The 27,217-nt window shown below is 38.9% G+C and overlaps 1 protein-coding gene across 4 annotated transcripts in view; it reads left to right on the top strand.

Moving 5' to 3' along the window:
* ror2.L (receptor tyrosine kinase like orphan receptor 2 L homeolog) overlaps positions 1-26,119 on the top strand; it is a 92,049-nt gene extending 65,930 nt beyond the window's left edge. For 2 of the 4 annotated variants that reach the window (XM_018238228.2, XM_041572276.1), the window contains 7 exons: positions 4,107-4,394; positions 5,269-5,299; positions 17,727-17,854; positions 20,167-20,475; positions 22,131-22,376; positions 22,884-23,089; positions 23,719-26,117. In XM_018238228.2, coding sequence (XP_018093717.1) covers positions 4,107-4,394; positions 5,269-5,299; positions 17,727-17,854; positions 20,167-20,475; positions 22,131-22,376; positions 22,884-23,089; positions 23,719-25,134 — 2,624 coding nt within the window. In that variant the 3' untranslated portion in view covers positions 25,135-26,117. 4 annotated transcript variants of the gene reach the window in all.
* Positions 26,120-27,217: the final 1,098 nt, after the last annotated feature.

Below are 27,217 nucleotides of genomic sequence, written 5' to 3'. Positions count from 1 at the left end.
GCAAAGTGGATAAGTGCATTCAAGGGCTAATTTGACTCTCCTTGTTTGTGGCAACATATCTGGTTGTTTGATGAGCCGTCCACACTTGTCCATGTTTGACAGCAGTAAAAGGCAATATAGAAGTATTGCTTACTCCTCAGTTGTTAGCTAATTGGTTCATTTCAGGAGGTTATTCCCATGAAGCCATCACATCTGTGCATCCATTTTCTCTACTCCCATAGGCCTGAGTTTCAGGCAAGCCACCTTATTAAGGTTATTATTATTTTATTGAGATATGTTTCTGGCAAGTTTTCACTAATACTTTAATTTGATTTTTTTTAAATTTTTTATACAAAAAAATTGTGATTCGGTATTTCTTACAGTTGCAGCAGGCATATAAATCTGTACAGACTAAAAGCAAAAAAAAAAAAAAATCCAGAGCACTGTGGTTGGTGCAGGCTGCCTGTTGGATAGACATACAAAGGGCACAGTTTGAAGCCAGAATAATACAGGTTTTGTTACTTGTCTGAAGTGCTGTTTTATTACCTCAGTTTCCAAGATATTCTTTAAAGGGAATTACAACTGCTTTTTTGTGACGGTGGGTCAAAGTATAATGGCATCCAGAGGACCGGATTGTGTATGACATTTTTTCTTTGATTATTATTTATGGCATCTATTAAGATTTTTTTCTATTTAAGTAGAAGTAGAGGGGGCTTGAATCTTCCTGCGTAGGAATCAGATTTACAGGAGCAATTAAAGTTTTCCAAAAGGATTTGCTGTACTTCATTCCTAACAGTACAAGCCTCCCCCGCTCTGTACTAAAGGTACCGGATCTGTTATCCGGATGTGGTTTCAAGACTGCTTCTGTAATTTTGATTACAAGTCTACCAGCAAACCTCTAACCATGAAATAAACCCAATAGGATTGTTTTGCAACCGACATGAATTAATGCAGCGTTATTTCCCATTAAGTACAAAAAGCAAATATTTACGAAGTCGAAAAATTATTTGTTAGGAACACTATGCAGAATGGTAGTGCTATATTTAAGAACTTCTCAATGGGTATCTGGATAATTGATCCCATAACTGTAAAAACAAATGCTGAACATGTGATAGTGTGCAGTGGTGATATAAATTCACATATGTTTCATTTGTGAGAGGGCGCCTGAAAATAGCTTAGGCACATTAGACTTAATTCTTGTATTATTTTATAACATGTCAGCTTGGCAACTGTATATGGTTTATTCTTCAGCTCAGAATTAGCCATCTGCTTATTATAAATGAAGATAATCAGGGCGAGAACATTTTGGGGGTCGACAACCCCCTTCCTTGGGCACACAGTAGTTCACAGCCCTTACTGCGTGCCAGTTGGTTTATAGGAAAAAAGGCCCAGCTTGAAGCAGACAGGGGTTAGTGAGTATCCTTTACTGACTCAGCAGGCCAATTATGACTGACTGCTGGTGTGCTCATGCAACTAATCACTGACAGTTAGGTTTGCAATGCATAGAATACTGGCTTGATCTTGAAGTGACATGCAAGTGTTGCGGAAAGGATCCAGATCACACAGTAGTGTAACCAATCACACTTGCTAGTGGAGCTCTTTAAATAGGAGACAATTTGCCACAGTCTCGTGTGACACTGATGATGGACACTCCATAGGTACAAAGTTTAAAAGACATTATAATCAAATTAATCACTTCCGAAATTGGAAAACAGTTGAAAAAGACACAGATAGTCCTTGCTGAGCAAACATGAGTTTTTCTATGCCAAAAAGTGTTGCATTCAAAAGTAGTCATATAGTAAATTTAATGCAGATGTCATAATAATCTGGCTATTGATTAAGCACTTACCTGACAACAGCAACTCTTAATCATGTGAAGGTTTCTAAAGATGGCCATAAACGGGGAGATCCGCTCATTAGACAATGTTACCAAACGAGCGGATCTCTCCCTGATGTGTCCACCTTGAGCTGGGCAATATCGTGCTGATCTGATCGTGGGCATCAATGAACAGTTGCTGGTGCGTTCCAACAGGATTTTTTACCCTGCCCGATCGGCATCTGGCCGACTTTCGACCAAATATCGATCGGGGTTGCCTGTCGGATGGCTCCACACATGTGCCAATAAGCTGCCGACTCGGTCAGTCGGCGGCTTTTATCGGCCCCTGTATGGGGGCCTTAAGGCAGAGTAGCCTAAACAAATGTTTTACTGAGCATTCACAGGAAAATAATATAAATATATAACTTATGAATGACTTTCCTACTCTTTGCATTGCCCCCGGCAGCGCATTATCACTAGCGCATAAAACAGATTGTTTGGTTTCTTTACAATTAAAGGAACATATACCAGCATATAGTGGAATGCTTCGTTATAATGTCAAGTCTTGGAATGTGTGCATGCTGTCTGGGGAAGGGGGGAAAAAAGCAACAAAAAAATCATTATATTCCATTACCAAATTCCAGCCAATCGTCATGTAAAACAGCACATATATTTGTTTAGGTTACTGTATGTTATACATCTCAATTAAGAGAATGTAATGTGTTTTTCCAAGGCAAATATTTAGAGCTACTGTAGGTGTATTAGTGCACAAGAAGCATTTAAAAGTGAGCTATTACAAATAAGGCACGTATTCCCAGTAACATAAGCAATTCTGGTCCCGGACTTATTTATACAGCTTGGCATTTAGGATTAGAAAGGGAGAGGCAAGTGGCAAAACCATCAGTGAAGCTTACCCAGGACTTTGAAGTCTGGTGTGTATGTGTGCAATGGGATCATGTTTTTGTTCTCAGATGGAACAGTAATAATCAAATAATTGCTGCCTTTTTTTTGCACTTCTCCTATTTCAGCTGGCAAAAGCCTTCGCCAGACAAATGCTTGCACAAAGGCACACACACACCATTCACCTACACACTCCCCCCGTACCTCCAACCTTAGGGAGGTAAGAAATATAATGGGAAATGATGTTAAAAACAGTTCTGGCTAATTTGGGAGTGGAAGGAGCACGGACACTTTTTTACATTTTCTTTTTCCAATCCTTTGTCTGTCAGACTTTCCATGGATTTTTGGGACTGTAGTCAGGTGTTTAAGTTTCTTTGGAATAATGAAACTTTCAAACGAGAAAAGGGATTTTCATATTACATTTCCCAGCATGCGCATTTCTGGTCGTTGGCATGACAAATTTATAGCACCATTACGTCTGCACCATAAAAAGCCTTTTTATGCCTGACAGCTATTAATTGAAGCACTCATCTAAATTTACCCTGGAAATGACTGCTATTATTATTATTGCTAATTTACAAAGCGATAAGCAATTTTTGTAGACCTGCTTTAATGAGGAATATTACTAACAATGACCTGCAAATGCAGAGGAACTGTGTGTAGATGGAAGTTGCGCACACCCTTAACCCTTCCTCCACTGTGTAGCCTGGTGCCCTGTGTAGGAGGATACGGCAGCCTCCAATATTGAGGTACAAGTAAGAAACACAGGCATTCAAGGCAAAGAAATAGCAGGGTTCCCCCTTGCTGTTTATTAGTGCGAACGTGCAGGGGCTTGCCCCGAAACGTTGCATGTTCGCACTAATAAACAGCAAGGGGGAACCCTGCTATTTCTTTGCCTTGAATGCCTGTGTTTCTTACTTGTACTGCAAATAGAAATGCCTGTTCACAAGAGCTTGCCATTAGACACTAAAGGATCATTGTTCACAGTGTGCAAATTTCACTACTATGTAGAAATAGCTGTTTATATTAAATGAAATAATTAAAATGTATTGTAGTGAAATATTTGGAAAGGTTTGCTTATCCATGGAAATCATTTCTTTGCTCTGCAGGCCGGAGGTTGTATGGTGCTTCAGGGATGGACAGAGGTCAGACATCATTTGTTCTCATTGATATAGAAACATGGCACATGCTGAATTCTACTGTTTTTCCTCCTTACATTTACTGCAGGCAGTCTTTTTCTACCTTTCATAGAAGAAAAGGGGAATTGATTTAAATGAAGTGTAGTGATCTGTGACAGTAGTGTGCATTTATAAAGAAAGGCATTTTGCAGAAGTGGTGAACATAATTGCACCCCGGGGCCTGTCTTCTCCAACCGTGATCTGACCCTTTTTGAATTCTTCTTTCTCCCCAGGATACTATTTGACGTTTCTAGAACCTGTGAACAATATCACAATTGTGCAAGGTCAGGCAGCAACACTCCATTGCAAAGTGTCCGGGAATCCACTCCCCAATGTAAAGTGGCTGAAGAACGATGCACCTGTGGTTCAGGAGCCCAAGAGAATTACCATTAGGAAAACAGACTACGGCTCACGATTACGGATACAAGACCTGGACACCACCGACACTGGCTATTATCAGTGTGTCGCCACCAATGGGATAAAGACCATTACTGCAACTGGAGTCCTCTTTGTTAGGCTTGGTAAGCTTTACTGTGCATTATAATTAAATAACAGACATGGCAAAGGAAGTAGTTGACCTTTCTGCAAACCCCTTCACCACCTGAGTTAGCTAGGATTGCACAGATATACATAAATCTTTATTTCTGCAACGGACGTGAGTATTATTAATTCTTTGGAAAGTACTATTTTGCATTTGATGTTTCCCAGCTTCTTACACACTCTCAGCCCAACTATATAATTATAAGGAGCCTGCATTTATAATGATTTTTATTTTTTATAAAGTTGCTATTACAAGCATACAGAAACTACAACTGGTAATACAGGTATGGGAATGCTTGGGACTAGGGTTTTCCGCATAAGATCTTTCCTTGATTTGGATCTCCATACCTTAAGTTTATTACAAAAATAATTGAAAAATGTATTCAACTCAATTGGATTAGTTTGCCTACAATGAAGATTTATAATATCTTAGTTGGGGATCAAGTACAAGGTACTATTTTATTATTACAGAGAAAAAAGAAATCATAAAAAAAATTAGTATTATTTGATTAAATGGAGTCAATGGCAGATGGACTTTCCGTAATTCAGAGCTTTCTTAATAATGGATCCCATACCTGTACATGTCTATTTTGTAAGTAGGTACGGTAAGGGTTGTCACTTTTTCTGGACAAAAATCCCAGCCTTCTTATGTTTTTTAATCTACGGTATATTCCCTATTAAAACATCATTATGAATCATCATTTTTACTAGCCAGGTGGCTACCAAAGTCACAGTTTAGACCTGTACTTTTTTTGCATTGCCTATCCTTTGCCAGACTGTATTCTTACATTCATATGTATAAATACATTTTCTATATCTGTAATATAATCTCTGTTTGTTTCTTTGTTTGTACAGGACCAACAAACAGCCCTAACCCGAACATCCAGTAAGTACAATTCTGATAAAAACTCCTGTAATTAGATCTACACTTGTGCATTGGAAATATCCTTTAAATCACATGGGATTCCTTTTTGTCTTTCTTTGCGTTAAAGAAAGCCCTGCTGAGGGATTAGTGTAAAACAATAAAGACCAGGGCCATATTTCATGAATTATTGGCAAGGATAGGCTTTTTTTAGCGCCCTGAATGGTCAGTGCATGGTTTAAGCAGATAAGGTCTTAAATGAAGGAATGCTGATAGTGTTATATATCATGTCTTTCCAAACTGAAAGGGACAGTATACCTTCTGTTCAATTTATAGGGCTTGTACTGAACAGCCTACTGTTATAGTCCTAAAAAAAGTTATTTGGTAGTTCTTGAGACACACAGGGATAACAGGGAAATTGAAGCTACTCTATATTTGGTTCTTGTGAGGCACATAATAAGATTACCAGTATACAAATCCACTCAATTATGTTTTCTTAGCAGGAGTCCATTATTCAACCGAATTATCTGTGCCCTGTTAATGTAATCATCTACCTAACAAGGACCAAACATGGAGTAGCTTCAGTTTCCCCATTTCCCCTGTTTAGCTCAAGAAATAACAGCAGCTATTTTCATTTATTGGTAACTATAGGTTACAGTATATTTCACTTGCATAAGTTTCCATACATTATCTCAGTAAGCTAATAATATAGCAGATCCCTTGTGTATTAAATGGAGATATTTAGATTAATAATGGATTCTGCACAGGAAGCATATACCTGTAGAGAAAGGAATATAAAATGCAGTTAATACCTTTATTCTTCTTTCAAGACAAAGGTAGCCTTCTGGTGGGCGCTTATTGTTCAACAATTGTTAAGACATTTTTGTGAAGGGGCAGTGGCCATTTTCAAAATCATTGGTCATTTCATGTTTCTCTCCTTTCATTGCCTTTTGCCAGTGAAGTGGTGAAGTGTGTTCAATGAGATTTGGCTGGCGTATCTACAGAATTCTTTTTAAAGGTGTAAATCTATCCTCTGCTAACGGGAATGAACATTAACATTGCTTTTGCAAACTTGTAACCCGACTCGCTTTGTAAAGTCCCTTACACGTTATATACTGCTATAAAATGTTGATTGTTTTTCACTAGTCTGTCTCTGGAAAAGTCTTTCTGCAGGGTTCTGTAATTGTGGGCTTTAAAGAGAAATGAGCACGAAAAAAGGGAGCCCTTTGAAAAAAGCAGCTAAAACCCCTGTACGTCTTAGTTTAATGTGCTGTATTATCATTTAATATACCAGTGGCAATTGTCTTAAAACTTGCAGTGGCCATAGACACTTTTTATTGCCGCTAAGCAGAGTATTTATTAACACTTGGGATGCAGTTGCATTGTGCCAGTGGAAAGCCATAAGCAATATATCATCTTATGTTCCAATGTTATGCAGATAGAGAATATTGTATAGTAAGTTGTACATTATCTGTGTTGGGATATGTAATGTGTGATATTAAGTGGTGCAGCACAATAAACAACTTGAGCAGGCAAGGGGTTAATCACTGGACCTGACACTAATAATCATTTCCTATTATGTAGGCTGCTTTTCTTGGTTAGAGCTAACAGGCATTCCAGGGCACTGCTACATTAGGGGGGTTATTTATCAAAGGTCGAATTTTAGAGTTTTTTAAACCTCAAATGAACTTGAATGAATTCAGAACTCGAAAGGTTTCTAATTAAAAAAAAAAACTAGCGAGAACAGAAACTCAAAGTGATCATGTTTTCTGACAAAACCCTCCAAACATCACGCATGCTATTAACATCTTCAAATTTTTCCAGGGACCTCTGCCATTGACTCTCTACAGGTTTTAGATGGCGTATTTTTGGATTAGAGCTATTTCCAGAGTCAGGGTATAATAATTCCGAATGTGTGTTTTTGACCAAAAACTCAAAAACTTGAATTGTCATGGAAAACACAACTCGATCCATAATATATAACCCCCTAAATGGAAATATGGAAATTAAATTTGAAATTATTACATAGGAAAATACCTTGTAGGGGCCTTTAGCGGTCGAGAGAGACGCATAGCGAGTACAATTGTTTGGACCCTAAAAAAATCTAATAATCTGCAAGATATTTCTCATGTTTAAACACTGTTAGTTTTAGAAGATTTGTTTTGGCTGGCTCAGAGGAAATACATGCAAGGAATAAATTGCCTTTTCCCACTCCCTATGGATATTCGACTCCAAAAAATTCTTCCCTGGTTTTGAAGGGAAAGTGATTGTGCTTGTGTGCTTTCTGGCCGTGGGTTCAGCTAGAGAACCACAGGGGATTTTTGGGCTCTTTTGCATGATTAAACTCTTATGCACTTTCAGTGCATTCTGAATTGCGAGTATTACTCTCTTTAAACGGTCAGGTCAACTTTAAGTTAAGGTGGCCATACACGGATAGATCCGCTCGTTTGGCGATGTCGCCAAACGAGCGGATCTCCCTCCGATATGCCCACCTTGAGGTGGGCAATATCGGGCTGATCCGATCGTGGGCCCTAGGGCCCAACGATCGGATCCTAGCGTTCGCCAAACGGGCGGTCGGATCGCGGGACCGCATCAACGAACAGATGCGGCCGCGATCCGACGGGATTTTTAATCCCATCCGATCGAGATCTGGCCGACTTTCGGCCAGATCTCGATCGGGGAAGCCCGTCGGGGGCCCCCATACACGGGCCAATAAGCTGCCGACACGGTCTGTCGGCAGCTTTTATCGGCCCGTGTATGGCCACCTTAACACTACCTGTTTTCTTCTGGAATGCTTTATCTTCAAATACATTCACAAAGCAGCACCCCCTGCAACTGCATATAGACTATAAGCCATTGGGAAAGTTGCAGTGTTGTTTTGTAGACTTTTACTTTATTTTATGTACCATAATGATGCCCACGCATTTGAATAGCACTCTCCAGGCAATTCAATCAGATATTACAGAAGAGCATAGTTTCTCCCACACTGTATATGGCCATTAAGCAATTACTCTTGCCCATAAGGCCATCTGAGTTGGCAGATGATACCACTGACTTACCAGTGGGGTTCATGTGCCAACCTTGTTCATTAGCCTTAGCAAGATCATGGATTTTGGCCCACAATGACGCCTCCAACTGCTGTCCTTTCAAATATTATAAATGTTGGGATCTAACTCAGGATATATCAAACCTATAGGATTTTTTTTAAAAAGTATCTATACCCAAACATTAAACAGCAATTTGTAAGGATATATACATGTGTGCCTAACTGTGAGTGAAATGGATTTGTCATTTAGGCTAATAATATGGTTATTGTGCAACAGAATACACAGGGCAGGTGAAGACTTTGCATTGAAACGCAGTTTGTTCAAATCTTATTCTAAGCTCCCAAACTACAGCCTTTGCCTTTCTTTTACCACATGTCCCCCAGCTGCTTTATATATTAACTCATCATTGTTGTTGATTATTTTTACATTTCAGACATACAGTTTTATCATTAGCCTAAGCTTTACACCAATAAAATAGCCTGCACTTGCAATAGGACCCTGTTCTTGGAAAAAAAGGGGGGTGAACAGTCTCAGTAATAAACACATCTCGGCTTAAAAGACACAGAGGGATACTGTACAGAAGCTGCATATCATTACAGACACCTCATTTACAGCGTTCAGTAGTATTACTTTCGGCAATCATCTTCATTGTGAGAGCAATAAAATTATGTTCTTTGCCAGGTGTAGTTGTGTTGGCAGATTCCCTTAATGCTTTTAAAAAGCCTTTTATTTTTTAATGAGCAGTATTAATTTGTGCTCATTATGTATGTGTATATATATATATATATATATATATATATATATATATATATATATATATACTATAACAAACAAGGGAAAGTTGTGCTCACCACTATTTTTTAAAACCATTAGGCGGGGGTGCAATGAGGCTGTGACCACAAAATACATATAGACAATTACAAGAGTCCTCTGCACTCAACCCATTATCAATATATTTAAGACAGCGACATTTTGTGCATACTGCTACTGAAAAATGCCTTACCCTTTAAACAAAACAGGGATTGTTTGTCCATATATTGCAATATATTTAAGCTGGCCAACTACGTCAAAGTCATCCCATATCTGGCCAGTCCTATGCTCAATTTTATCTGATTCATTAAGAATTCTGTTGCTTCATTATACATTTTACAAAGGGACTTGGTTTTACCTGCAACTTAACTTGCTGCTTTCAAAGTAAACCTCCATACTTGGCTGCCCTTTTATTAGACACCAGTGGGATCCCCTGACTATAGCTGGGAAGGGTGGGAGCTACAACATGGAGCTGGTCACTGCTCCTGTATAAACTATAACAAACAAGGGAAAGTTGTGCTCACCACTATTTTTTAAAACCATAGGCGGGGGTGCAATGAGGCTGTGACCACAAAATACATATAGTCAAATACAAGAGTCCTCTGCACTCAACCCATTATCAATATATTTAAGACAGCGACATTTTGTGCATACTGCTACTAAAAAATGCCTTACCCTTTAAACAAAACAGGGATTGTTTGTCCATATATTGCAATATATTTAAGCTGGCCAACTACTTTGAAGCTGGCCAAGGTACTTTGAAAGCAGCAAGTTAAGTTGCAGGTAAAACCAAGTCCCTTTGTAAAATGAATAATGAAGCAACAGAATTCTTAATGAATCAGATAAAATTGAGCATAGGACTGGCCAGATATAGGATGACTTTGACGTAGTTGGCCAGCTTAAATATATTGCAATATATGGACAAACAATCCCTGTTTTGTTTAAAGGGTAAGGCATTTTTTAGTAGCAGTATGCACAAAATGTCGCTGTCTTAAATATATTGATAATGGGTTGAGTGCAGAGGACTCTTGTATTTGACTATATATATATATATTACCATTTTTTATTATTATCTCATTTGGAATTGTCAAGTGGATTAAAGCTCCTGGTGAGAAGTTTATGATTATGGGGCAGATTTACTAAGCTCGAGTGAATAATTCGAATGAAAAAATATTCAAATTTCAAAGTAGTTTTTTCAGTACTTCGACCATCGAATTGGTCAAATTTGATTGAATCGAATGTTTGAACGATTCGAAGTAAAAATCGTTCGACCATTCGATAATCGAAGTACTGTGTCTTTAAAAAAAACTTCGACTTCATACTTCGCCACTTTAAACCTACCGAAGTCCAATTTTAGCCTATGGGGACCTTCCCCAGCACTTTTCTATGTTTTTTTTGGTCGAATAAAAATTCTTCGATCGATCGTTTAAAATCGTTCGAATCGTTAGAACGATTTTTATTCGATCGTTCGATCTAAGCTTTTGCTCTAAAATCCTTTGAAACGTTGGATTAATAAACTTTTTTATTTTTATCCTCAAGTTGTTTTCTCTTCAAATCCTGTGAGTGTCATCAACTCCTACCTGTTATATATATATATATATATTAATTATCTCTATCTGGTAGGATATTAAGCCCCCCATGGCTTAGATGCAATGGGTTCACGGCAAGGTTCTGTTTCTGTTGATCTAATGTTTTTTTCCAACTTAAATATCTTCACAGCAATGTTATATCTATAGAGGAGAATGCATGGTTCTGTGTGGTTTAGTTCTTGCCTTGCCTGTTGAGAAAGACATTTTTTATTCAGATAATTTTCCTTCGTGAGAGCAAAGGCAGTAGGTATTGATGTATATATCAAAATAGACTGTGGGAATCCCTATAAAAACAGAAGTAAAAAAATATAATTCTTGTTTTGCAGTTTAGGGAAAGCAGAACATCACATAAACCAGTGTGGGGCTATTGACTAGCACAGCAGAGCATCTCATACAGATAATATAACTTTTTAAACATCTGCTCTGTGTTTTACACCTTAATCACAGTCCATGTCAAATGCAGAGGTTATCGGTAGTATCAGTTACTGCTATAACTGTTCCACAAAGCACCTGTCATACTGAGCTCTAGGCAAGGCAGGGCCAACTACAGGCAGATTTATTGTGTGTTATTGTTGGGCTGTTCTATGAGCTGAGCTGTCTTTTTTTTTTAGTTACTAATTGGTTTTTGAATTATAAGAGATATTTAAGTGGCATGAGTATCAGTGACATATTGTAGCAAGTGGATGCCAGAAGCGGTTAGTAAAGGATTGTTTCCTTGCTTAAAAGCAAATTGGAGGCTGGAATTATGTCATTGAACCTAAAGGGTATAAGGCTTTTCCTCAGTAAATATGGCTGTATATTCCAGAGAATGCAAATAGTGAAGGCAGATGCTCATCTTATTTCTCTCCTGAGGAACATTCACACCCCAACATTAGGTATTCAGTCACTGAATGTTACTTTTGAATGACTGATGGATAATAAGGATCTGCATGGTGTGTTTTGCCCTGGGTCCCAATATGGACAGCCCACTTCAGCTGCTGTAAATCCCTGTGCAAACAGAAATGGAAGCAGACACTAGTCACCTTCATTTTTATTGATCAGTTCATAAAGAGCATATGGAGACCCAAGCAGGGCCAATTTCCCATCACTGGGCACTTGTACAGGTCAGCTGTGCTTTGTACTCTTGTGCTTGTTGTGTTGTTTGGTGCGAGAGACAAAGCACAGTGCCCACAGGCCTTATTATGGGGCTCCAGGATGTGTTCCATGGCTGATGTGCCTTCCTTTACATTTCATGAATGAAGTACAAGGACAGGGAGTTCAAACTAATTTTGGGGGTCAAATGTTGTTTGTAGAAAACACAGGGATTAGATTGTTCATTCATATTGGAGTTCTTCATACAATGGAGCTTGCACCCATCAGCAGGGGCACTTCAGCTGTCATCCTCAGTCTTTTGTTGGATCACTGTTGTATTGATGGCAGTACTTTATACACTATGGGGCCTATTTAATAAAACTTAATGGAAAGACAATATAATATACTGGTGCCCTGTACTGGCAAAACTGATGTGCTAGCTTTAGATAAACAACTATAGTTTGTATAAACAAGCTGCTGTGTAGCCATGGGGGCAGCCATTGAAGCGCAGGACATACAGTAGATAACAGATACTTTCTGAAGAATCTCATTGCATGCTACAGAGCGTATCTGTTATCTGCTGTGTAACCTGTGATTTTCTCCTTTTTCAGCTTTGAATGGCTGCCCCCATGGTTACACAGCTTGTTTATATAAACTGTAGTAGAAGCAAACACACTAGTTTTACCAGTATAGGCAGCAGTACATATTATTTTTATTACTTTAGGGCACTTTCATTTTTTGGTGTTACTGTTCCTTTAACTCTGTATGCCAAAATTAATTTACAAAAACTGTCTGAAGTCTGAATATGTCTGTGGACTGCAAGAACCCACATGCAATGGGGTATAACTTGTCCCACAGTATATCCTGCCCCCCCCCCGTGCCCTGCCAACTTTTTGTAGACGTAGAAACACTTGTGTATCAGCACTTTTCTAAAATTAGATCTACTGAGCTGGTTCAACGATTCCCAGAGTCACAGCCAGTAAGAAAAGGTATGTGAATTTCATCCAACAAAAGAGACAGAATAAAGAGCTACAAGCCGTTAAAGTGAGCTTGGAGATTACTAGACTGCTCTTTCCATGCCATATATGGGCTGCACTGGAGGCACTGGGAAAACATTCACAAATACACAGATTGGGTGCTGGGCACAGCTATACATTAGCAGGCCAGTTTGCCAGCAAACCATGTTAATGGCATCATGATCTATTTTATGGCTATGTGAGCTGAAATCCTGCAAATCCTTTAAATATTAGGCAGAGTGACATACTAGCCTGCAATATGTTTTAGGGAAAATTGTATTTTAACTACCAGACAGTTTATGCCTTTGATTGATGGCATGTGGGAAATTTTAATCCTGACTATTCATTAAGTGGGAACTGGAGTGATTAATAAGCCTTTGCCCCACAACATCTGAATCCCATTCATCTGAAAAAGCAACATGTGGCACATGCACTCAAGCTTATATTACTTAAAGGAAAACTATACCCCCCAAACAATGTAGGTCTCTATAAAAAGATATTGCATAAAACAGCTTATATGTAAAACCCAGCTTCATGTAAATTTTCATAATAATATACTTTTCTAGTAGTATGTGCCATTGGGTAATCATAAATAGAAAATTGCCATTTTAAAAAATAAGGGTCGCCCCCTGGGATCGCACGATTGACTGTGCACGCAAACATACCAACAAACCACACTTGAATGGTCACATGAGCCAATTAACAGACAGAGTTCTTTCTTTTGCTTCAACACTTCTTCCTGTTACAGTTAGGGGCATATTTACTTAGATCGAGTGAAGGATTAGAATGAAAAATACTTTGAATTTCGAAGGTTTTTTTTTGCTACTTCGACCAACGAATTGGCTACTTCGACCTTCAACTACGACTTCCACTTTGAATCGAAGATTCGAACTAAAAATTGTTCGACCATTCGATAGTCTAAGTACTGTTTCGTTAAAAAAAAACTTCGACCACCTACTTCCGCGCCTAAAACCTACCGAGCACCAATGTTAGCCTATGGGGACCTTCCCATAAGCTTTCTAAGCTTTTTGATCAAAGGAAAATCCTTCGATCGATGGATTAAAATACTTTGAATTGTCGATTCGAAGGATTTAATCAATTTAATCGATCGAACGATTTTTCCTTCGATTGTTCAGTCAAAGCATTTGCGATAAATCCTTCGACTTCGATATTCAAAGTATTTTACTTCGAGGGTCGAATATCGAGGGTTAATTAACCCTCGATATTCGACCAATAGTAAATGTGCCCCTTAGAGTTGTAGTATTTCTGGTCAGGTGATCTCTGAGGCAGCACACAGACCATCACGAAATGGTTGTTCAAGGCAAGAGATGTAAAAAGGCAGAGAGATTGGTGAGATTCTTTTATATGCCACTTAATATGATATAAACTATCTGTTGCTTAAGTGTTCATTTTGGGGGGTATAGTTTTCCTTTAAGCATTGTGCCTTTGGAGTCCTTATGCAGTACCTACTTGATGGCACTGGTGGGTGGCTCAGTGTTTATCACTGCTGCCATTCAGTTCTAACATGGACACCATCTGCCAGCAGTCAGCTTTTTTTTCTTTTCACAAATACTGGAAGATGTTTGGGGAGATCACCACTGGTTTGGTCAACATATGGTCTAAAGAATTGGTGCATAATGTAGGTCAGTTTGGGATAGGATCCCTTAAACATGCTGATGCAGTCCTCATCCAATTAATTTTCTATACTGCCTGACACATAACAAATCAAACAGGCTAACAGGAGCGCTGGCCAATAAAAGCTGCCATCTTGGCAATTCAGAGCATAAATCCTGTCCTAGAGACAGCTTCAATCAATTTCTGAGGAATACTAAGGCTTTTGAAAAAGGTGTGACATTTGTTTCTTGTAGTAGTCGTCCACAGAATGTAAAATGGTGTAACTTTAAAGGTGGCCAAAGACACACAGATATTATCGTACAAATCAACTTTTCGTATGATATTCAATGTGTTTATGGAGAAACGAGCCTACCGATATTGGTTGGCTTGTTGATTGGCAAGTATAAAAAGTTTGATCGGCTGTTTTTGAAAACTCCCAAACATCGGGCAGCATTTACTGCTGAATCGTCAGATACAGGTAGAATTATGTTGTCTCTAAATGTTTGTATTGAAATGATCCAATCATAATTGTTACATCTATGGCCCCCTTAATTGAGATATGTAAACCAATTAGTATTGGAGTTAGTCATGGAGATGGAATTCATTTCAGAAGTGACTGTTATGTCTGAAGGTCAGTGAGGACACAAGCTGAGACTTGATATAGTAGTCACTAGGCATAATGTACTTAACCCTACAGCTCATTCCGCCACTGTGTTTTTCCTTTCATTTATTTCACGTCGCTAAGACGATTTGCATCTGAGCATTTCAAAAAGGAGAAATGTAATCTATTTCTGAGCTTGAGGTTTATTTACTAGCGATTGTTAACTTTTTAAATGCTTCTGTGGGGCTATGAATCCCAAATCCCAAGTCAGACCATAGCACTCCGATGCAATATCCTTTATGAACAGCTGTAAGCATTTATATTTCATTTTAACAAATAACCGCACTTCCATCTCAGTTAATTCTCCCGTAAAGTGTGCCTGCAAACTTTGCACTCCATTTTACAGAGAAGTGCTTGTTCATCAAGGTATATCAAGACAAGTTCTTCCGTGTAGGGCTGCTTTTAAGGTAGGGCAGAAACCCTCCTGTTGTTGTTGTTGAAATGTGGCTCCCTCTATTCCAAAGACTCATTCAGGTTCATTTACTAACACAATTCTAGCTGGACAATAACCCATAGCAACCAATCAGTGATTTGCTTCTTTGATCCAGCTACAAGTAGAACATGAAAAGCAAAAAAGGTTGGTCGCCACGAGTTACAGCAATGTTTTAGATTTGCCCAGATGATTTTTTAATATAAAAAAACCCCAAAAAATACAAAAATGATGTATCTGTTATCATGTACAAATTGGTTTTCAGAGTCATTGTCTGCATCACACTACAAATTAATTGCAAAGTGAACCTCAAACATAAAAAAAAATAGCAGCTAGCAGAAACTCAAATTTGTAAATCATTAAAAGCCTGTGATTGGGGCGGTTTTGTGCCTTGCAGTCATGCTGCAGCTTTACCATGGCTCCAGGATGTACATTGTGTCCTAGTGCTGTGCAGCTGGGCTATAAATAAGGCAACCTGGCATATTTAAAGCCCCCTGTATAGCAATTGTCTGAAAGCCTTGCTGTTTAACCATGTTATTCCTGGCTGGAATGTCTTTATCCTCTAAAGTTGAAATTTGACAGTGTTACTGAATATATATATTTTAAAGACGTATTTAAAATAAAGTAAATGTCTACTATTGTAAGGTCCCCGTCATAATGCTCCCTTTCAGTGGCTCTTAAACCATGAGGCTCCTGGAGAAGTGAATTGAGGGCCCAACTTGATTGATTAGAATGGGATTTAAGGATAATGACATTGTGATTGACATTTTTAGAAGAGTAAATTGATGGTCAGTTAGGGAAATAGTCGTAGAATATGAATGCCTATATTTTGGTGCCAAAATCCACAGCATCAGCCTGCACCTAAGCAAAGGTAATGTTTCTGGGTACAGGCACAGTGGGCAGAAGGGCAGCAGCGGAGGAGCGGATTCTCAGCCTGCAGAGATTCAACTTGTCTGGCCCTAGCCTAAGGTCATTGATGTGCAATAAAACTACACACTAGCAAAGCTCAGTGTTTATTTAGCATTTTGTTTTTGGGGAGTTTAGTCACATGGCCAGCGTGTTTATCTGATTAGCACCAGGCCAGTAAGCAAATACCACTGGCTGCTGAATTGCACACATCCTGTTGAAGGGGAATATACAAATTAGTGTGCATATGCCTTAAGGTTGCTGATTCAGGCCCTTTAAGGTGGCCCTACACGTAGAGATCCCTAGATATCTCTCCCCGATATGCCCACATTGATGTGGGTGATATCTGGCTAATCTGATTGTGGGCCTAGGGCCCAACAATGGGATCATAATGTAGCCAATATGGGCGGCCAAGATCCAACGGAATTTTTAACCCTGCCCAATCGACATCTGGCTTACTTTTGGCCAGATATCGATCAGGAAAGCCTGTCGTAGGGCCTCACACATGGGCCAATAAACTGCTGACTCGGCCCGTGTATGGCTAGTTATAGACTGATTCAGCAGTTTATCTCCCCGTGCATGGACCCACCCAACCAGCTTGTATTTCTGTCGTTATAAAACAATCGCTTGGCCCTATGGCCAGCAATTAGATTAAAGCCCAATATTGCTAAATGAGAGGATCTTATAGCTTTTGGCCACCTTTACACATAAGAGAGAAATGTCTTGAATTTTATAAGGATGGTCAATTTAAAAGAGGTTCAGGCCTGTTTGCTTTAAATATGAAAGGCATATAGATTTATTGTGCTGTCTCCCTGGTTGGTCTGGGCTGCAGGAATCAATAGCTATATGTTACAGATCCGGCTCTTAAGTACTTAACCAAAGCTTGTTTTAAATCCCACAACAGCTTTTGAAGAGGTACACTCAGCTGTATTCACATGTTGGGGAATACAGTCCCTTAACCTCTCGCTTGCTAGGGAGGGGCCTCAGCACTTCCTGTCACCTTCTGGAGTCGAATCCAAATGATATTTTAACGGATTCCCTGCTGAAACATTGCTATATGCACTGCAAATGTCTAATCCCGCGTTATACCTTGCTGAGAAATGGTTAATGCCTTTTCATATTGCGCAGCACCTGGGGAGCTGATTCATTCCAGACCTCTGCATCCATCCGTACGTTCATACATACACTTACATACATACATAAATACATGGTTTTTTTTCCAGAACATAACTCTAGTGTTCTCTGACATCAAGACATCTGCAGACCTACTTATGTAAAATGCATTTGTGTGTGTTTTTCTTTTTCAGGGATGACTACCACAAAGATGGGTTTTGTCAGCCCTACAGGGGAATTGCCTGCGCAAGATTCATTGGCAACAGGACCATATATGTCGACTCACTTCAGATGCAAGGGGAAATCGAAAACCGAATTACAGGTAGGAATTGTTTTAGGGACAATTGGCTTTATTTGCTGGTTTATATCTGTCATCTTAAATCTGACTTGAACAGCCTGTTGGGACATTTCTTTATCTTCTAAACAGAGAATGGGGCAGCTTGTTTTTTAACGGAGGGCCACATACCTTTCTGCAGACCCAGGAGCTGTGGTGACTCCGAGGATGGGGATGGGGCCCCATGAGTTTTCCAACTGCTTCACAGTTTCAGTTTCCCCAAAGTCAGGGGACAATAGTTGAAATTAATAATGAAATTGAAATTAATAATGAAATTGCCACCCCTAATTTTGGGTGGTTTGTAGAAAAAGGCTGGCGGGGGGGCGGTCCTTTCTTTTCATTGTGTGGCAGATAATGTACAGTGGATACATACTTTAATGCTTGCTTCACTGGTTAAACTGCTTCACGTCAGTCTAAGCGCATAAGGTAAATCCACAGACAACAAGCATTTCCCAGTGCTTCATCAAAATATTAGTTTGGGCACCTCATCAGCACACTATGAAGCAATGTTCTTTACTGCTGTAGTTGGTTACTTTGCTAGCACACTGTGCTGTATTGTGTGGAATTGTTAATGTTTATAGTTCTGTCAAGAGTTACTGCTGTTGCTGCCATTGTTCCCTTTCCAAAGCACATATTCATCCACAGCTTATATATTTATGTGACACCCAAAGAGAGTCCTGACTATTTTTTTTTTTTTTGTTAATGTTGTTGTACATTATTGTTTTGGCGCCCTCTACTGCTCACTTGTCTCGCAGGCATCAGCCTTCTTACAAGTGGCAACCTTCAGCAAGGAAAAGAATCAGAATAATGACCCTTTTATCGATTATTGTGCTAAGGGATTCTTTATAAGTTAAAGTATGTGCATGGAAATTCAAATATACCCAAACAAGCATGGTAGCTTCCATTTATCAATAAACACAAATAAATTAGTTTTCTGGCTATGGCAGTATGTTTTACTGAGCATTATACTAAAACAAAGGGAATGTAAACTTTAGGGATACATATTATATAGGGGTTTGCAGGCTTTGTGTTTTATAAGCATCAATAAGCAGCAGGCAGGCAAACTGATTTACTGTTATACTGTCACCAGTTCCATTTTGCTATAACAACTCTGCTGTGCACATTTTCACATGGAACTAAAACTTTCATGCAACCCCCATGGAGGCCAGTTTGACATAAACGGGGTTATTTATCAAAATCTGAATTTTTCGGATTTTTTTAATTAAAAAAAAGTCAGACCAAACTAGAATCCAGGATTTACACTTATTCATCAATAAAAAACCGCAAAAAAGATCTGATCAACTAAGACTGCAACATTTTTGAATTGTCGCACGAAAATGCAAATTTTTTGGATTGTCACGCGAAAAAAGTGAAACATTTTTCAGATTAAGCAGCTGATTTTTTTAGTAAAATAATTTTGAATTTTTCGAGTTTTTAGCATTCAGACGTTAATAAATAATAAAAAAAAAGATTAAGAAGGCAACACTCCACATATAGCCTTGCATGCCATGCCCTAATAGTTAATTTCTACCTCTAGAACTGCATATTTCTACTTTACAACCTATGCATACCCCGTTCTTGTATACACTGTCCATAAATAACAGTTTATCTATATCCGTTAATTCTTCAGCCGCTCCTGTACAGCTGAGTAATTGTAGCCACACACAAAGGTATTTCTGACATTTCAACCCAATGGCAGAACAACTGGATGGTCAGTATAGTAACTCATGGATGGTGGGCAAAGAAAGGTTTTTACAGATCCAAAATTTCTGGGGAACTTGGCAGACTCCTCAACTAACAACATGTCTGACTAGAATCTGCTTGAGCATAAAAAGATTCCAATTGGAACACTGGGTCATTTTGGAGGCACATCTGGAAAGATTTCTTGCCAGTTTAGTTTAAAACAATAAAAATTGCCTTCTAACACTGGTCTTTCTGATGGCAGTTGCTAAAGAAGAATTAACTGTAAGCAGCTCCAAGAGCCAAGGCATAGTCATATTGTAAGCCCTGATGGACACATTATGGGTGTTTTTATGTTGTAATAATTCTTCTCTAAAATTACTCTAGCCTTTCAAGACGTGTGTAATGCCAACCTGCTTGCAAAGTGACATCTCTTCTCACATTGCCAGTCAGTGCAGCTGCCCCATAGTGGTGAGCTCTTTGGCTAAACAAAGTTCCATTTTCATAAAAGCAAGTGATTAATGAGTCACATTTATGGGTGCAACTTTAAACTGATTAAGCTGAGTTTAAAAAATAAGAAATGCTAATGAAAAATAATCAACTGTTTTTTTTCCTTCTAGCTGCCTTTACAATGATTGGCACTTCCACCCATCTCTCTGACCAGTGCTCTCAGTTTGCAATCCCATCATTTTGCCACTTCGTGTTCCCTCTCTGTGATGATCAAACTTCCAAGCCAAGAGAGCTGTGCAGGGATGAGTGTGAAGTGCTGGAAAATGACCTGTGCAGGCAGGAGTACAACATCGCCCGCTCCAATCCCCTCATTCTCATGCAGCTTCACCTACCAAACTGCGAAGAACTGCCATTGCCTGAAAGTCCTGAAGCTGCCAACTGCATGAGGATTGGGATCCCAGTGGAGAAGCTTAACAGATGTAGGTGCTAATGGTTATATATAACTGTACTCTGTGGGGCTTAGGGTTTTTTTTACCTAGGGTTGAATATTGAGGGTTAATTAACCCTCGATAGTCGACTGCCGAATTGAAATCCTTCGACTTCGAGTATCGAAGTCGAAGGATTTAGCGCAATTCGTTCGTTCGATCGAACGATCGAAGGAATAATCGTTCGATCGAACGATTAAATCCTTCGAATTGAACAATTCGAAGGATTTTAATCCATTGATCGAAGGATTATCCTTCGATCAGAAAAACCTTGTAAAGCCTATGGGGACCTTCCCCATAGGCTAACATTGGCCTTGGTAGGTTTTAGGTGGTGAACTAGGGGGTCGAAGTTTTTCTTAAAGAGACAGTACTTCGATTATCGAATGGTCGAATATTCGAACGATTTTTAGCTTCAAACGTTCGATTCGAAGTCGAAGGTCCTAGTCGAAGGTCGAAGTAGCCAAAAAAAACACTCGAAATTCGAACTATTTTTCCTCTATTTTCCTCTATTCCTTCACTCGAGCTTAGTGAATGGGCCCCTGTGTGTTATCCAGTCTTATTTAATGAGTTGTGGCCTGGGCTGCATTGGTTCCATAGCACTTGCTCTGCTTCTCCTACAATTGCTGTGCCATTGACTGTGGCTGCATTGTTTGCTGTTGTTGTTCTCAGCATACAATAAGGCTTTTTTCTCCATCTCTGAAGGCAGATTCATCTACGTTAATTTGAACCTTTGTCTTATTGATATAACTGAGATTTGAATTCACTCTGTCCATTCACTTTCACTTTGAATGCCCCACTCTTGCTTCTACAGAGGTGTTTCCAGCTTTGCTTTTAGGCATTTTAGAGATCATTTGATTGTTTCTTGGACTTGCACAATGCTCATTATGTCCTTACAAAATGTTAATTTGAGTATTACAATCCTATGTGTCTGGTTTAGAGGGTGGGGTTTTGTATTTTAAGGGGAAGTAGTTTTCAAGTTTGCTTGTAACCTGAACAAAGACATACCATATAAACCCTCTCAGCAAGGTTCTAAACAAGTAGACCTTATTTGACCACCAACATGGTTGTGATTGAATCACTCAGATAGCAATGGCCACTTTGATGCTTACTCTGCACATATTGTTTTGGAAATGCATTCATTCCTAGGCCAATAAACTGCTAACTGAATCAACAAGCTCTGAATTTCCATCTAAATTCTCCCTTTGTGTGGGCACCAGTGATACTGGAGGTTGTTTCCTAGCGAGTTCTGTTCATTATGCCTGGCCATCCCAATACCACTTTGACTTCTTATTAATTTCCATGTGAGTTATCATGTTTTAGACAGCTATCTGTTCAATGTTTGTAAATCTCCCAAAAAGAATCTGACTTATGTATGACATTGTCTTATTTATGTTCTGTGGTTATTTAACTTGTTTAGTGTTTGTGTCTAAACACTGTGACATCCATGCCAGATGTGCAGCATTTATACAGAACTTTTACAGAATCCAGAGCCAGGGTTTGCTACAAGTCTGAACATCAAAGTGTTTAAAGCCACACACGTTCAAAGAATGTTCCAGCGATATTTTATATATTATGGGGGTTATTAACCTCCAATATATATAATGGATATCTAATTATTACTGTTTCTCTTCTACTCTTCTGCTCCTCAGATCAGCAGTGTTACAATGGGACTGGAACTGATTACAGAGGATCTGTCAGCGTCACTAAGTCTGGCCATCAGTGCCAGCCATGGAGTCATCAGGTTCCCCATAGTCATTCACTATCCAATGCGGATTACCCTGAAATTGGTGGAGGCCACTCTTACTGCAGAAATCCAGGAGGCCAGATGGAGGGTCCTTGGTGTTTCACACAGAATAAAAATGTCCGCATGGAGCTATGCGATATTCCTGCTTGCCGTATGTATCACAACACAGTTTTTATTTTTAAACGCATGTCTTAAATTGACTTTTTCTTGAGCTAATATCCTCTAAAATGTTCTAAGTATGGGTTTATTAGTTATTATTATTTGTGGGTGCATTTGCATTATAGCAACTCCCATTCACATATTACTGCACACACAGAGAAACAGAATTTTATTTGCACATGAGAAGCAATATAGTTATACGTGATTGTCTAAGGGCAAATAAAACACAGATGTCAGCAATAATCTTTCATTTTGTATGGTTAGGCACTGATTTTAAATATTATTTACTGTATTTTCCACATATGGGGTCTCCCTTGTAACATTAGCAAATTACTTCATCCACCAGGATGGAAACTTAGTCTGGCTTATGAAGTACATGGTGGTCACTGACCAACTCAGAACAAGGTGGGAGCTGCACCTCCACACAGTCATTGGCATGCATAGAAATGTTATTTGAGAATGATTGCAAGTAGCATTTAATTCTACTTCTCTTTGATAGGTACACGTGACAACACAAAGATGGAGATTCTCTACATCTTGGTCCCCAGCATTGCAATCCCACTGGTCATCGCCTGCTTCTTTTTCTTAGTATGCATGTGCCGAAATAAACAGAAAGCAGAAGGTTCTACACCGCAGCGCCGCCAACTCATGGCCTCTCCAAGCCAGGACATGGAAATGCCCCTTATGAATCAGCACAAACAGCAGGTAGTGTGTTTGAATATACTGAACAATGCTTAGTGGTGCCTTTATTCATAATTCCACATGTTGAGCATACCTCAGCATCCTAATGACTTCAGTGGGGGTAGAAGGCACTAGGTATAGTTCACCATTATAAAAAGTATTATTGACACCACTTTACCTTTCTATATACATCACCCCACAGCTGTTAAAATAGATAAATGTGTAGGGCACAATGGAGTTATTTTGCTTTCCCATAGCTTGCAAATGATGATGTCAGGAGAACCAAAAAGGCTTCATGTGTTTACCCCTGACTGTACCCCTCAAAAGATATCAGTGACTCCAATGATGGTAGTTCTCAGTAGCTAAGAAATATAGTATAATTTTCCTTAGTGTTGTGAGTGAGCAAACAGATGCAGACTTCTTTCTATTGATCTGTCTCAAAATGCTTACTAGTATTTGATCATAGAAAAATGCTAGTGAGTCTTTTGCCAAATACCACGTTAAACCTGGCATGGCAAGTGCTTTTTGCTGTACACCAAAGTGACCCAATGTTCATCTGTTCCAGAGCTATGCAAGCTTACTAAATGTCTACCAATCCTTTTTACAGTGTCCATAAGGCCATAATTTAATGTTTTTTTTGTTTATCTTTTCAGCCAAAAGTAAAAGAGATAAACCTATCAACTGTAAGGTTCATGGAAGAGCTAGGTGAAGATCGTTTTGGAAAAGTTTACAAGGGACATCTCTTTGGTACCACTCCAGGGGAACAGACTCAAACTGTTGCCATCAAAACACTTAAAGACAAAGTTGAAGTTGCTCTTCGTGAAGAATTCAAACATGAGGCCATGATGCGATCTAGGCTTCAGCACCCAAATATAGTTTGTCTGATTGGGACAGTGACAAAGGAGCAGCCCATGAGCATGATATTTAGCTATTCTCCTCTTAGTGATCTGCACGAGTTCTTGGTCATGAGATCACCACATTCAGATGTAGGCAGCACAGATGACGATAAGACTGTTAAATCCACCCTAGAGCCCGCTGATTTTCTTCATATTGTGACCCAGATAGCATCAGGAATGGAATTTCTTTCAAGTCACCATGTTGTTCATAAAGATTTGGCTGCCAGAAATGTTTTGGTGTTCGATAAACTCAGCATTAAAATTTCAGATCTCGGCCTGTTCCGGGAAGTATATGCTGCAGATTACTATAAACTGATGGGAAACTCCATGCTTCCGATTAGATGGATGTCTCCAGAAGCGATCACATATGGAAAGTGTTCTGTTGATTCAGATATTTGGTCCTATGGGGTCGTGGTGTGGGAAATCTTCAGCTACGGGCTGCAACCGTATTGTGGGTATTCCAACCAGGATGTCATTGAAATGATCCGAAATCGCCAGGTGCTGCTCTGCCCTGATGACTGTCCTGCATGGATATACACTCTAATGCTGGAGTGCTGGAGTGAATTTCCTGCTAGAAGACCAAGATTTAAGGACATACACACACGGCTAAGAACATGGGAAAATATGTCCAACTATAATAGCTCTGCACAAACATCTGGGGCAAGTAATACTACCCAGACAAGTTCTCTAAGCACAAGCCCAGTAAGCAATGTTAGCAATGCTAGGTATGTTGGGCCAAAGCCAAAAACTCAGCCATTCCAACAGCCACAGTTTTTGCAAATGAAAGGACAAATTAGACCTATGGTTCCTCAACCTCAACTCTACATTCCAGTTAATGGGTATCAACAGATGGCTGCTTATTTTTACCCAGTTCAGATACCAATGCAAATGGCTCCACAACAAATGCCACCTCAGATCATACCCAAACCTGGATCCCACCACAGTGGAAGTGGTTCCACCAGTACAGGATATGTCACAACAGCGCCCTCAAATAATTCCATGGCTGACAGGGTTGCTCTCCTTGCAGATGGGGCAGATGAAGCACAGTTAACGGCAGAAGATATGTCTCCAAATCCTGGTCAGGAAGAAGAAGGTTCTGTTCCAGAAACAGAATTGCTGGGTGACAATGACACATCTCAATTAGATGCAACAGATATTCAGTCAGAGACTTAACATGTGTTTTGCTGAAAAAGAAGACTTATAAGAAAAGTTAACTTTAGCATGAATTTGGACAAACATCTTCACACGGTGCCTATAATACAATTGGAATCTGAAGTTTGAGCCATAAACAATAAAAATGTTTCATTTATGTGTTGACAGCAGCTTTTGTACAGATTTTAGAACTCTTGGACTCAGAATATACGCCACCATAAAAAATGTATGTACAGTTGCTGTGCAACATATGGCAGATTTGCAGTGCACATCATGTGCAGCGAAGACTGTGATTGTAAATTTAGATGAATGTGCCCATGATGTTGTTAGGCATAACAAGTATATACAAGTACAGCAATGCTCTTAGAGTGCCTGGACCCCCCACAAATAGAGCTTGTTGAACTAAAGCACACTCAATGGTGAGTGTCTAGCTGTACGGAGTACAACATTGAAATGCATCAGCATACAATTCATCACTATTGTTTGTTTTTTATCGGGAACATGGGGAGTAACCCCCTTCTCTATTGCTGATAATTTTTACAGGGTGCAGTTCTTATATCTGTGAACCATGTATGCCAAACGCATGAGCTTCCAGATGTTGCTGGCTTACCCATGATCCTTAGCCAGCCAGTCACTGGACAGCCAGGTGATTGGCATCCGTGCAACAGATCCTCTCAATCTGAAGCCAAAAGTATGGTCTACTGTGCACTAGCCAACCAAACATTAATGGAGGTGTTTGTTGCTTTTTTGTTGCTTCAGAGACTGCAAGTTTATTATATCTGTTTTTAATAGTTTAGTTTTATACTAGACTTTATATTTTACATGAAGAGAAAGCTGATTGCATAAGCATCCTTAGGGTTGTATTTGGAGACTACAGCAATCAGATTTTGCCCATTCCTAATTTTTTTCTCAAATGTCTGTCTTTCTGCCAAATCCAGTGTTTTTTTTAACAAACAATATGTTGTTCTGGTTGCTTTATAAAAAAAAATAAATTGTGTACAGACTTTCTATGTAATTTATGTTTTTATTATCGTTTATAAACTTTTTTATTGGAACTATTTTGACCCATTAAGGAAAAAATAGCTAATTTAACTGTTTAAAGTTACTTGTGTAATTTCTGGTTTTATGTAACTGACATAATCTAATCCATTCAGTTCCTACTTTTTTGATTCCATGAACAACGCATTGTGCCCTACAGTTGTTTTTTTTTTTTTTTTTTTAAATCCAGATACTAAGAGTATCTAATAAAGGTGACAGATACAATTAGCTAAAACCTTTCTGGTCTAATTTTATTGAAACGTTTATAATAACGGGTGGAATTTCAAATTATCTAGAAACAAATACTGCCTTAGTAAGACCGTTCATTTGACTTTTCTTCTGACAATGGCTTGACCTGTTTCTTTCTTTTTTTAAATTGAGCTTTAGATTTCCCCATTGACATTCGTTTTTTGTAAGATAATTCACACGATACATAGTAACATGGTAAGTTAGGTTTAACAAAAGACACACGTCCATCAAGTTCAACCTTTTAACTTTTTTTAACCTGCCTAACTGCTAGTTGATCCAGAGGAAGGCAAAAAAAAACCATTTGAAGCCTCTCCAATTTGCCTCAGAGGGGGACAAAATTCTTTCCTGACTCCAAAATGACAATTGGACCAATCCCGGAATCAACTTGTACTATGAGCTATCTCCCATAACCTTGTATTCCCATCCAACTCCTTCTTAAAGCTATCTAATGTATCGGCCTGTACGACTGATTCAGGGAGTGTATTCCACATCTTCACAGATCTCACTGTAAAAAAACCCTTCCGAATATTTAGGCAGAATCATACATTGAATTGATTTTGATCATTTGTTTACAGTTAACTGAAGTCCAATTTATATTATTTGGCCCTAATTGGGGGCCCTTAAGAGGCATATTGTTACACAGGTATACACAAATCTACATTGCAGCACTCTATATTTTAATAAAAGAACAGTCTGTGTCTGTTTGTTGTAAATGGCTGCCGATAAGCTGAAATTAACTATCCCCACCAAACTGTTTTCACACTTATTTTTATAATAATATAATAATACTCTATATTTACAAAAGAAGATCCACTAC

Source organism: Xenopus laevis, chromosome 1L (assembly GCF_017654675.1).
Source record: "Xenopus laevis strain J_2021 chromosome 1L, Xenopus_laevis_v10.1, whole genome shotgun sequence".
NCBI lineage: Eukaryota > Metazoa > Chordata > Amphibia > Anura > Pipidae > Xenopus > Xenopus laevis.
This window is presented reverse-complemented; position numbering and strand designations above follow the sequence as displayed.